Here is a 13,164-nt window from a genome sequence, read left to right as displayed (position 1 = left end):
AGCTTTTCAGCATTCTGAGACTGTTGATAGCACAGCTGTACTAACAGCCTGTCTTCCTTTAAGAATTCTCCATGAGAAAAATTCTTAAATCTGGAGCATAATATTAAGCTGAAAATGCCAAAACGGGCAATACGGAGCCACACCTTTTGTAGACTGAGAGGGAGAGTAGCACTGTAGAGTTTTTTTAGCTTTCATCCCCCAAAACCAAAGACAATAACCAAAATTTTTATTTACTATCTATAAGACCCCACACAGATCTTATAACCACAGAAAGTCTGTAACCAGAACAGGAAAAAAATATCAAATTGTTTTGACCAAAGGATAGTTATCTGGCAAAGTTGGAATTCTACATTTTCTTAAGTGAAAGTAAATATTCTTACTGAAAACTGATTTGACCTATAAATGATAAAGACTGTAGAACAATGAAGAAAGTCTTTTAACTATTGTGCTTTTTAGTTATATTTGACAGTTCTGATCTAAACATTTCATAAGAGCTGACAGACATGTTCTTTAAAATGTTCTTAGTTCTGTGGCAGACAATTTAAAAAATAGTTTCATTCCTAAAACAATCTGGAGTTTAAATCAAAGCGGTAAACTCACATGTGCGTGAGTGTGATCTATTCTATGAATTAACAATTCTCTTTCATATTACTTGTATGTCATGGTTGAAAAGTCTCCATGTAGCACGCAAAAAAATATAAAAATAAGGGTTTCTTACTGAGTAAAGCAAAGAAATGAGGTAGCCTGGTAAGAGTTCGATGGAATGTATTGTTTATTCATAATATATGGGGGATATGTAAAATTCTATTTCCATTTGTAAACCTGTCAGGTCTTATGTAAGAAGATGCTACTAGACGCTGAATTCCAGTAGCGAAAACCATCATTTCTTCTGAAATTATTCAGAGACAGCAGGAACCTTCTTTTCCTTGATTGGTAGAGGCAGATGTCACAGATGTTTCCTACCTCTGAGTACTTACCAGACTATACAGAATAATCACCTACATTACTATTCCTGAATGACAGAGAAGGGCTCAGAAAATTTTATTTATACCCACATTTAGCAATGACTTGCAAAGATGCAAAATAGAAAAAAGCTTAAAGAGTAGCAGCTAGAACATGCCATGGTCAATTTACACAGCCTCTGATAAATGGCTGCTTGAGCACTGAACTTCACACTCACCCAGCTGCCTGGCTTGAATTCCTCCTCAAATGGTCCTCTGGGATGCTCGGCTGAGTCAGCCAGAGAATCATTTGTTTAAAGTAGGCAGCAAGTGGTGGAGGAGAAGCCAGCCAAGGTGCTGAGGACAACACCTAGTGCTAGTTACAGTGACCTCTTCGCATGTTAAGTCTGTAACAGAATATTTGGAAATCAGCTGCATTCTTTTGGAAGTTGGCATGATTAGTATAATACATTGCTGACATAAAGCTCTCTTCTCTGATAAAATAGGGAATTGTTAAAAATGTATTTTTAATAAGTAAAGCATAGTTTAGATGACAGTGCAGTGCCAGTGCCAAGTAGCTATTTAGAAGGATTTCAGGTGCTAAAGAAGCAGGAGAATGATGATATGCTAGGAAAATAGAAAATGAATTAGTCTGACAGAAAGAAGCTACATTTCATGGCCTGGAAGAGCAGGCAAAAAAAGATAAACCCTGGTGAATATTCATGCGGAAGATTTCCTATATTTGGTTCTAGTTTCATTCAAAACCAGATGAATTATGCTCTAAGAGTCTTTTACTTCATTGTGCTAAAACTGTAGTATTCCATACTGCTTTTTTTTATTTATTTTTACTTTACACCTGACAAAAACTGTTTTGCATCCCAGTTATCCTTCCTAGGACTATCTACTACAGCAGATCAGTTGATGAGATTTTTCTAAGTTTCCTTTAAATGAAGATATTGGGGACCTTGCCTGCCTCACACTGTATTCATCGTGGCACCTTTAGTTAATTTGGTTTCCTGCAGCAAACCCAGTCTCCTAAAGACTGCCTCGGGATTGCACTATGGCATATATGCAGATGATTTGGATTAAAAACCCCACAAAACCATGTTATTAATTAAAAAAAAAACACCAACAAAACAAACAAAAAACCCAAACAAACAAAAAAAAACCCAAAAAACACCCCCAAAAAATGTACTGCTTTTAAAGTTAGTCTAGGTGTTACGGCTAGAATTGATTTTTTTTATTATTATTTTTTTAGTGAGTACAGTATATTATAAAACAAAACTTTACTTCCTGTTGGAAAAAAATGTCAGACATCATACAGAAATGTACCTGGTTTTGCTAAATATGTTTTATTTCCTGTTCTGCAACACTGCAGAGGTGCTTAGTAGAAAAGGGTTTTTTCAAAATTAAGGAGAACTGTGTATTTTACATGTTAGTAATCGTAAGTGGTAACAACAAACATACATGCATTACATGTACCAAATACCAACGCTGAAAGATTATGAGTGTATCTTCTAAGGAATCCTGCATTGCAAGACTGTTATATAACAAAACCCAACTCAAAGCCAGAATAATTTGTATTCATAACTTATGATTATGCCCAGGATGATTCTAGATTTTTTGGTGGTTTTGTTTGTTTGTTTTGGACAGAATTACTACTCAGATAAAAATATCTCTTCATAACCAGAATAAAGACTGTCATTCTGACACTGTTCTTACTCTTAGCGTGATAGCATGTTCCAAGTCTACAGGTAGTCTGGCAACACATGGCACAAAATTACTGTCCTACTGATCTGTTGAGATGGTGTAGAGTAAAGTTTATAAATGAGCTTTTATTTCTGCAGTTACCTTGTCTAAGGCTCAAATGTTATTTTTTTATTGCCAAATGCTTCTTTTGATGGCTTAGTTTTGTTTACTCTCTTACTGAATTTAACAGTAGTAAATATAGTATTTATTTTATATATATACAAGATAGTATAAGTATTGTAACCGCTTGCTACGAAGAGCTAGAAATGCATACATATTATTTCCAAATAAATAATTATGTGTTTTTCAGTTTAACCAAATTATTAGCATTTTAAAAATTATTAGAAACCCTTGAGATAAAAAAAACCAACACTGAGGTACTGAGTATCAAAAGAGTTTTTTTTCAATAAATACAGAAAAGATCAGTTTCTGTATAAAATGGGGATAGCTCCACGTTTTGTCAAGGTTGTACCTGATCTTAATGAATTGCCTTTATCAGAAGAGAAGCAAACCTGGATAATTAAGAGTTTAACAAGACTTTTATACACTCAGATTTATGTCTGTAATAGCAGATAGTAGTCCATAGAAAGGTTAGACTAATCTACCAGTAGTATTTTTTTTTTACGGGAACTATTGCCTCTGCTGAATCGTTTCCATATTTATGTCTCCTATTGCCCATCAAAACTGGATTAGTATTTCAAAAGCAAGATGCCAAAGCTTTGTCAGGATTACACTGAAAAACACTGAGACAAAATGACTGGAGACAAGTTCAAATGTCAGTAATAAGGCAAAATGGCATTTATACACAGTGACTTGTCTAAGTGGCACATACTCATACAGTGTACTTAAGGAGAAATAATCAAGAATATACCATTCATGATAGAGCAAGCAACCAGTGTATAGTTAAACATGGTAGATTTTAAAAAGATGTATTCTGTATTTTGGACAGCAGCAGTATATATTTCAATGCCTGAAGGAAAAACTTAATTAATTTGTATTGAGATGTAACATGGAAATATGTATTTGTACTTTGTAACTTTACACAGATTTGAACATGTGAAGTATTTATATTGAAACAGAAATGCAGCATGGGTTTAAACATAAAGCTCAGAGGGTGAGAGGCTCCTACTCAGAACTTGTATTGCTATAAGTAATTTCTAACAGCATGTGTTCTCCATTGGTTATGAGCCAGAATTCAATTTTAAATGTTATATTCATGAAGATAAATATTAAAAATATGTACGTATCTTTACATTGGAAAGTTTTCTGAAGACAACACAGTGAAATATCTGATCAGCTACTTTTCTTCGCTCCTGATGTGTTTAAACCATGTACACAGCAAGTGAATGCAAGATTAACACATATAATATGAAAACTATTTCAAGGAATGATTTGTAGAAGTTTAATTCTGTTCATTTGAATATACACAACATGGTAAAGCCACAGTTTAAATGAAACTGATCAAGATTGTTTATGTATTGCAAATTACGTCTTTCAGATTTCGTAGTTTACTTTGCCTTTGAACAAACTATAATTTCTCTAATCCTTTTTCAAGGGCACAAACGTTGCTTCTACTGAAAAACTCTTGTTTGATTATGAGTAAACTACAGAGGTTACAGCTTCTTTTGCTATTACCCTTTGATTTTTCAAGGTTTCCAGTACCGAATGCATGGAGAGATCAATTCTTTTTAAAATAGCTGTTACACTGTCTTTCATTCTTAAAGCTCTTGAGTGCATCTTTGAAGGCAATGTACCATCTTTGGCTGCATGTCCAAATTAATTTTGTTTTGCCAATAACAAAGCAAAACAATCAAAAAAAACCAGTGTTAAGAGAATGTTAAAAAAAAAATATCCTAATTTTATTTTTTTTCAAGTAGTTGTATGCAAATATATAAAATTATGGTATTAGGTTATTATAAAGCTTTCAGTTTTATTGCACCGTTTCAAAAAGTGAAAAGACCATTGTAAGTAGAATGTATAAGGGCTTTTGTTATGTAGCTGTAACGATGGTATCATCTGTTCATTAAATATTAACTTTTTTGATGATAGCCAGTGACAACACTGTGCACCCCGAACCTGCAAACACCTAATCCTTCACTTAAGTTGGACACCTGGAGATATTTTCTTTCTAAACTGTGGCCATTATTGCAGAACTGGGATTGCTTTGTTGGCCTCGATTCCCTGTGCACATCAGCCTTCAGAACTCTGATAATGTCTTCTCTTTTTCCATTCTCCCAGCTATCGAAGTAAACCTCCAGAAAGCCCTGGCTGAAGCCTCTGAAACCTGCACGCAGGAGTGTCTCATCCTAGGCCATTCTGACAACTGCTGGATGCCGCCTGCGTTGACACAGTACCAGCAGTCCAGCACCTCTTTGCCATCGTTCAGCTTCCAGCAAGGCTGGGGCCGAGGCGCCAGGCCTGAGGGACGACACACTCTTGGGAGGCCCCTTCCCAAGGACGACACTGACAAAGGCCAGGGTGGGCCCAGGCCCCAGTTCTACAACACCTGCGAAAGACATTGCACCAGCGAAGATCCTGTCAAAGTCATTCCTCTGGCAAACTTCGCCGCGTCCCACCAGGCCCCGGTGTCTGGGAGCAGCACTACGTTTATACATGAGCACCAGCTATAAACGTGTATCTGATAAACCCATTATTTCAGGCTTTAAGTGTGACTGTACATAGTCACGGCCTAACGCTGTTCTTAGCACACATACAAACTTGTTAGGCTTGTGAATATTTATGTATATAGAATCCTAAATTTGAAATTGAAAAGCTAAATCCTTAGAACTTAGTTAAAAGAAATTTACTGTAGTTATTGGTAAAATCCACAAAATGGGGACGAAAACCCGCAACCCATAAGCAATCAAAAGAAAAACACAAAATCCTGTTCCATTTTCTTATATGGGCCATATAGTGCAAATAGCTCCCAGCAGTTCTTTCTCCCTGTTGAAGGCAATTTCTTAGTACAGTTTGGGGAATATTACAGTCTAAATTTAGCTTGCTCAGCTTTTTTCTTTGTTGTTATAATTTATAGCATATTCATAGATTTCATTTTTCATTTGCTTTAGCAATAGAGATCAAGTGGGCAATTGCTCATTTGTTTACCTTACATAATAGAATGAATAAGATCCTAAAATCTAATTCTTAGAAAGGATGGTATATCTTCCCACCAAAACTTATCTTTTACGTAATTAAGTAAAATGTACTCAGAGACATGACAACTGCTTTTCATTTTAATTTTTACTAGCTCAATCTACAGGTATTTATTCTTTGAAAGAACACAGTAGATGAAATAGAAGGCTCTCAACTAGGCTTTTCTGTGTGAAATAAACAACACGATGATGATAGGATATGCAAGATCAAACCTGGGGAAAAAAACATATTTTTTTTAATTTTCAAGATTGTCCTTTCTACAATAATGCAAGCAACAATATGATACATACTATGCTTTTCAAGCATTGTCTGTTTCTAACTTTTTAATTGTATTTTTTTCATCTTGCAGAGCTTGCTTTGGCTACTGTTCCTGTTAGCTGAAAATTACATGGGCACTGCTGAAAACAGTAGGGAAATGGGGTAGTTTTTTTGGCTGATGCTATGTCGTGGCTGTAAGCTACTGGTGTTTAAAAGAATATTGTAGTGATGTATGTGGCTTTTCTTTACAGCTATATTCACCTATTGTAAGTGTTCAGTAAAAGGTTAGCTATAATATTAGTTACTTTACCACAAAGCTATTAGATGGAGTACTCATCATTGTGGCTTAGTTTATTAGAGAATTACTAACAGTTCTCAGCAAAGAAAGAAGAATCTAGGTAATGAAAACAGGATAAATGTAATCATAAACACACCCCAACCATAGAATTTGATCAAGTCTAAAGATGAGGGATTTTTTCCAGTTTTCTGTGTACCGGAGGATATATTCTCAATAGTGGCAGAATGAAGCTGGTGAATTCTACAGTGGATGAAAAGGAGGTTCCTTAGATGAAAAAACACATTTTCCTTCTAGTGTTTTGTTGCTGCTTAGCCCTTTTGTCATTTCCATTATGTACATACCAAGAATTTTTTTCATTTAAAAACTGCATAACTTTGTTTAGTTAGTTTTATTGCTACACTAAGTGAGACAATCGAAGTTGTTTGGAGGGGAAAAAAAAACAGTGTGTGAATATTTCCTGTAGATAAAATTCTCTGTAGGCTTCATATTATAACTTAAATCTGTAATTTATAAACAAAACTGTGTGTAAAAATGCTGTAATATTAGCTGCTTGTAAAATTTACAGAAGTTCAAGTTGTTGAGGGTTTCCAATGAATGCTAAAAGAGCTTTTCTTATGTGCCCAGCAGGTATAAGTAGCTTTATATATCGCTGTCCCCACTGTAAATCTATTCAAATCACATTTAGATTTTATGTGCAAAACAGAAGATGCTTCACTTTTAACCTACTGATAGGGTTTAATTAACGAACATCAGATTATCTAATGATGTACTTCTTTCCTTTTCTTTTTTTTAATGTAGTTTTCAATAACGTTTAGCAAAGATGTGGCACACTGGCTTCAGTTGCATGTAAATCCTGGAAAAAAATAATAATCCTTTGGGTACTGACACAACTCATTTCCAATTCCAGGACAATTAAAAATTTGACAAATTCATTCATACATAATATATACAAAGCCTTTTGTTGTTTGCTTTGGAGACATCAAGATGAGAAAATTTAGCAATCCTTTTCAAAGACACGCAAAAAAAAGCTTATCTGTAGTTTACACAGATTTGCCAAACATATTAATTGTGCAAATTTAGAATAATGCTGACGGTTAATGCTTCCTATTATAAGCAGAGGGCTTTATTTTTTATTACAGAGGGCTGCCATACCAAATGTTTACAGACTTGGCAGCTGCATTGAAAAACTAAATTTTTTTGCCTGTAACATTTCTTTTCTGACTGCAAATTGTAACCAAAATTTCCTGGCAAAGAATTAATTTCTACAATTTTAGGATTTTCATGGGAAAAGGTGAAGGAACCTATATCAGTATTTTTTCATAGGTAGGGGAAAAAACACAACAAACTTTACATTTAAATGTTTAAGGTTTTGGTGTGGTTTGTTTTCCCTAAGGTACAAAAGCAATTGACCATCCCCTTTATCTTGAAAACAAACAAACAGAAACCCAACAAAAAACCAAACAACAAAAAATTGCTTAAACAAAAAGCATTTTAAAGATGAATCTGATTATAGGAAGTATTAAATGTTATATTCATGAAATTGTGTTGTGATATTCTAAAATTCTGTCAAGATACAGAACAATTAATTGTAAATATGTTTCATCGGGAGTTAAATGGCTCCCTCATTTTTATATATTACATATCTAATATATAAAGCTATGCATCTGACACAACATTTTTCTGAGTGGCATGTCAGTATCCAGAGGAATAATGTTACTAGAGACTCTACACATCTTGTCATATATATAAATAATTTATCTAGTACATAGACTGTATATTTTTGTGTAATTCTTTTTTAGTCATTTAACTTATTTTATCTTACTTGTGTGAATTTGTGGAGAAAACAATCCTATATACGATATACAGTAAAATGGTAGTTACATGATTAGATTTGTTTCATACAGTGTAACAATAAAGGAAAACCTTTGCCTTCAAAGTAATGTGTCACACAGTCTAGCCTAAGTTATTCCCCCCCTCCCCCCCAATATATGCTTGTTGCACTGCTAAGTATTGCATCAAAGCTATGGGTAATGGTGGCAGAAAGGTATTTCTTGCCTTATTGTAAAGCAGTCAATTATTAAAAAAGAAAATTAAAAAAAAAGAGCTGAAGTTAAACGGTTTGAAGGAAGATATGCTGTTCCTTTTTTTTTCCTAAACTGTGCTGTATTCTGAAGTGTAACTTAATTCTAAAGAAAGAATAATTAGGCCTGTCTGCTTGGCCTGAGAGAGGCTACGGAGCACCTGCTCTCTCTGGGCTGTGAGCTGGCTGGATGCAGGTCATTTAGCTAATTATCATGGCAATGAGCCCATGTTAATAGGACCTGAGGGCTTATGAGCGTTAGCATTAACAGCTAGCTTGACATAACATTAGTTACATGGTTCTGAATGTAGCCAGGTGTTTCTGCTGGGCGTAGGGCTGGAGGAGAGTAGCCACTTCATATGAGACATCTCACCCTAGTGTGTATAGATCTGTTTGGGGGTTTTGTGAGAGAAGTGAAAATCGGCTCTGTTGTATTCTGAGCCAGCTGTAATCCAACGTGGAGCCCCGTCAGCCCTGAGCTAACGTTATGAACCTGCTTCCAGCATGGTCAAGCCAAAGACAGTAGACTTAATTTCTGGTGAGTAAATAGTGAACTATCTCAAGGTTGTTTGATTCAAGCTTATAAAGTTTGAAGTTTTTAAAGCTTGAAAATTTACACTTGACTTTGTTTGCTCAAGTTTTGCTTTTGCTGATTTAATACCAGTCCTTGATGTATGGTTATCAATTAAATGATTGCACTGCAGTTTACTACCATTGTTTAACTGGATAAATAAGAAAGGATTGGTTTCAGACACAAAGTTGAAGGCAAAGATTTTATTTGGTATACATAGGAAAATTGTGTATAACTTATGTTATCCCTAGTGAAGAAAGAGATTGACAATTTCTTGTAAATATTTGAGTTTGTATTTCTGGGAAATCTCCCTGCTCTATGGCATACTGCAGGATCTGAGAGTGAGCAGTGTATGTCTGTGTATTGAAACAGCCCTAACCACACTACAAATCATGCAGTTGGACATCGTATGCTACAGTCCAGCAGCATTTAAAGTCCAGTAAATTTGCAGTAGTTCTATTTCAGGTTTCTGTACAGCATGTTGTCTTGTTAATTACAATGCTTATTAATAAACTAGATCCACAAAAGCAGTTTTCTCTTCTGCACAGTTCTCTTTGTGTTTCTGAAATATAAGGGGTTTTAAAGTGTTCCTCCCGCTACACACTTCCCTCCCACTTCCAGCTTTCCAAAACTCATTTATTTGTGGAGCCCGAAACTGTCAGAAAGTTAAGAAAATTTAACTTTGTTTGCAGTTGCTTCATGCAGCTGAGTAGCAGGCTTTTGGTAAACAGTAGGAACATTCACACACAATGTGTACAGCAATCTAGCTTTATATTATAGGACATATCTAACATTTCTGTGTCACTTCTTTTCATACCAAGCTTCCTTCTTCTACTATGCCTCTGATACGCTTATAGAAAATCATTATGAGCTGGAGGCAGAAGTGTTTATGGCTTTTGTTTTGTTAGAAAATAAGCAATTCCTAATTGAGAGAACATAGTTAATAAGTTGTTGTTGAGCTTAAGGGATTATCCTCTCACCATGAATGTGATATAATGCAATAATGGTCAAATGAGAAACTAAAGAAACAACGTTTTATGCATTTTTCTATATTATTTAAGTCCATATTTAAAAGCAACTCCTTTGATAGTTGTCCTGACACTAAGACAGTAGTATCTTATTCTTTGACGTCGTTATGGCTTTGCAAGCATAGTTTTCTTGTCTGTGGAACATTTTCATGCAGGAAAATTATATTTATTTTGTCATCAAACTGTGCACAAGTATATTCCTTCATGGGCAATAACTGCAGAAACATTAGTTGTTATGCTAAAGAATGTATCCCGCCTGCAAATTAAAAAAAAAAAAAAAAAAAAAAGGATTAAAACTTCTGGAGATGGAGGGTTTCCCTTGTTTGGATGGAATTCTCAAGCTTGGGTCAGTAAAGTTTTGAAGGGCAACCTCAGGAGGCTGTGAAACTGTGGAAGTTCACAAAGATCTGATAAACCAAAATAAGAGAGCAAGGCAGAAATACGTAGTATCTGAAGATGTGCATAGTTTTAGCATTGGTGTTACTGTGCAATACTGCAGGGAGGTTGCAGAAGAAATGTTCCCTGGGAGTCGTCTTTTGGCTTTATTCCCTGTGGGAACAAGGAACACCTGGAGCACTTACCTGGGATTCAAGTATTTTCAGAGTGGCCAGAGATTTGCTGTGTATCTCCAGAGTGCAATGTTCTCATCAAAGCACTGCAGCACCAAGGGAGGAGGGCTGGTGCAATGTTCAAAAAACATGTGTGAGATGGACTCTAAGACCTTCTTCTAGCTAATTTGTGGTGAGGTAATGGCTTGTTAGAATGTACATATGGATTTAATTAAAGAGGAACATATGTTTGCCAATAGCAGGCAACTTTGGAGACCCACTGCCCCTATGATCATTTAGCATTGCCTTTTCTTCAGGTTTCTTCCAGGTGTAGCCTTAGGACTGAACTGCAGTTTGAACAGCAGCTAGTCTGCTCCTCCTTAGAAGTGCTGTGTATCAAGCAGCATAAGGAAATGAGCAAGAAGGTACTTTCTAGAGCAAATAGAAGACAGCTCTCCTCCCTTGCATGGTGGTGAAAGTCACATTTGAAGATAGTACATAGGGACTCCACTTGCAAATAACAAGTGTTTTTCGAGATACAATTTTTTTGTCCTGGTCCTTGTATTCATGATCCAGTATAAAAGTACATCATGTCTGATAACTACAATGAGACTAATGATATATTTCCATTTTTATTAGTTTAGTCTTTAGTCATTTAGATGTATTTTGTTGGTGCTATTTTCATGCTTAAAACTAAAGCTCTACCAGTAAATGCATGTATGATCTGAAAATTGAGTCTTCATGTTTAATTCAAAGCAGGAACTTAAATTGGCAGGCCCATGCTTTCTGGATAGCTTTTACCTACAAAATTAATGCTACCTCTTTCTACACTTTTTCTCCACTAGGATTAAGAAGTCTGTATTTATAGAAAATAAAGTTAATATGTACACCTGTCAAAGAGACAGATAAATGAAGAGCCTGGAAGCACTGTACTAGACTTCAGCCCATAGCTTTAAGCCACCAGCTGTGATGTGTTCTAGAGCAGATGAGTAGGATGTGCAAAGAAAAAGACATTTTCTGAGGCACTGAAATGAAGTTATTCATTGCTACTGCAGCTGTTATGTATGTAGTAAAAGAGTTGATTAACATAATGAGATTAAACTAAGAGAAATCGCTTTTAACCTGTACTTAGCTTGAGCTGTTGTTTAGTTATCAGAGATGATAAAAATACTCTACCCAAAAGCTTGTCTAAACTTTCCAAATGTCAGCTGTTCTATAAAAGATGTGGTTTTGCTTCTCTGCTGTGTAGACTCAACTTACAGGGGTGTGGAACTACAGTAAGCCAGTGTATAGTTCTCAGGAGACTGAACAGAGGAAAGTTAAAATCGGGCTGAAAAATGAAGTGGTTGTAAGTGGTGTGGGCAGGTCGGGGGAAGGTGAATACTTTGAATGCTTTAGGAAAAATACTATAAAAACACAGGCAAGCAGGTAAAATTTGTGACTTTTCCAGCTAACAGATATCCTAAGATACACTGGACTGTCTGCAGGCCTGCAGATTTAGCTATTTTTACTAGTTAAAATTTTGTAGATACGTAAATTTTTTGTTTTGCATGAAGAGATCTGTTAAAACCGACATAATCAAGATCTGTAATGGCAAGGAAGATATACCTGGAATATTTTTAGGCCTATTTAAAAAGGCTGTTGTACCAGGTAGGCCTACAGGCTAATGTCTACTAAATATAAAGGGATTTTTGCTGTGAATACTTTCAAGTGGTTCTAGCTAGAGACACCAGAATGGACCATGATAGTTTAAAAACAGAAGTTCAATGAGACAATAAAAATGTGTAATCAATCTACATATGACTACACACACACTATATTTAATTTTCTTTGGTTTTAAAGTTCATCTGTGTACGAAAGACAAATGTCATTGCTGAGCAGCACACCATTTACTACATGTAATCTAAAAATATTCATTATATTATGTTGGCATGCACAAAGTCAAAGCTGCCTGTCTTCACAGATACAAGTTGCTGTTTGTTTTAATTGCAGCGGAGACATTTAGCACTGTGCCTGTCTGGTAACATAGGAAACGTAATACAAGACCTTGACATCTAAAAAGATTAGACTGTCTAAGCTGACTGGCTCATAAAAACGGAGCTGAGAAAATTGGCAAAGAAAACAAGTCTCTGAAATTCTAAACAAGTATTTTAAATGCAGAAAAATAATCTAAAGGGTCGTATTTGGAGCTTATGTGCTGCAAATAATGTGCTGCACAGCTATATCCATATAAAAGTAAAATTTTCACAGTGAAGCTTGGTAAGAAAGCCCTTTTGTTAGCTGAATTCACTCCCTTGCAATGATTACACACAATCAATCTACTTGGATTTTTAAATGCTTTTTATCAGATTTCAGCCTATTGAATCATAAATGTATTTTTGTCAGTGTAATACTACTGAATATTAAAGACCAAATTTTCCAACCCAAAAGCTGTCACTTCAGTCTACAAAAGACAGTTATTGAAGCCTATTACTGTTTTGGAAATGCTTGTCTGAAATTCCCTCAAAATATGCTACTAAAATACACAGAAAGGACCAA

General features: G+C 35.3%; 1 protein-coding gene across 1 annotated transcript in view; it reads left to right on the top strand.

Annotated features, from left to right (window-relative positions):
- Nucleotides 1–9,574, top strand: part of PCDH11X (protocadherin 11 X-linked) — a 508,255-nt gene extending 498,681 nt beyond the window's left edge. Inside the window, 1 exon segment of the mRNA XM_040614703.1 lies at nucleotides 4,929–9,574. Coding sequence (XP_040470637.1) covers nucleotides 4,929–5,320 — 392 coding nt within the window. The 3' untranslated portion in view covers nucleotides 5,321–9,574.
- Nucleotides 9,575–13,164: the final 3,590 nt, after the last annotated feature.

This window comes from Falco naumanni, chromosome 14 (assembly GCF_017639655.2).
Source record: "Falco naumanni isolate bFalNau1 chromosome 14, bFalNau1.pat, whole genome shotgun sequence".
Taxonomy (NCBI): Eukaryota; Metazoa; Chordata; class Aves; order Falconiformes; family Falconidae; genus Falco; species Falco naumanni.
This window is presented reverse-complemented; position numbering and strand designations above follow the sequence as displayed.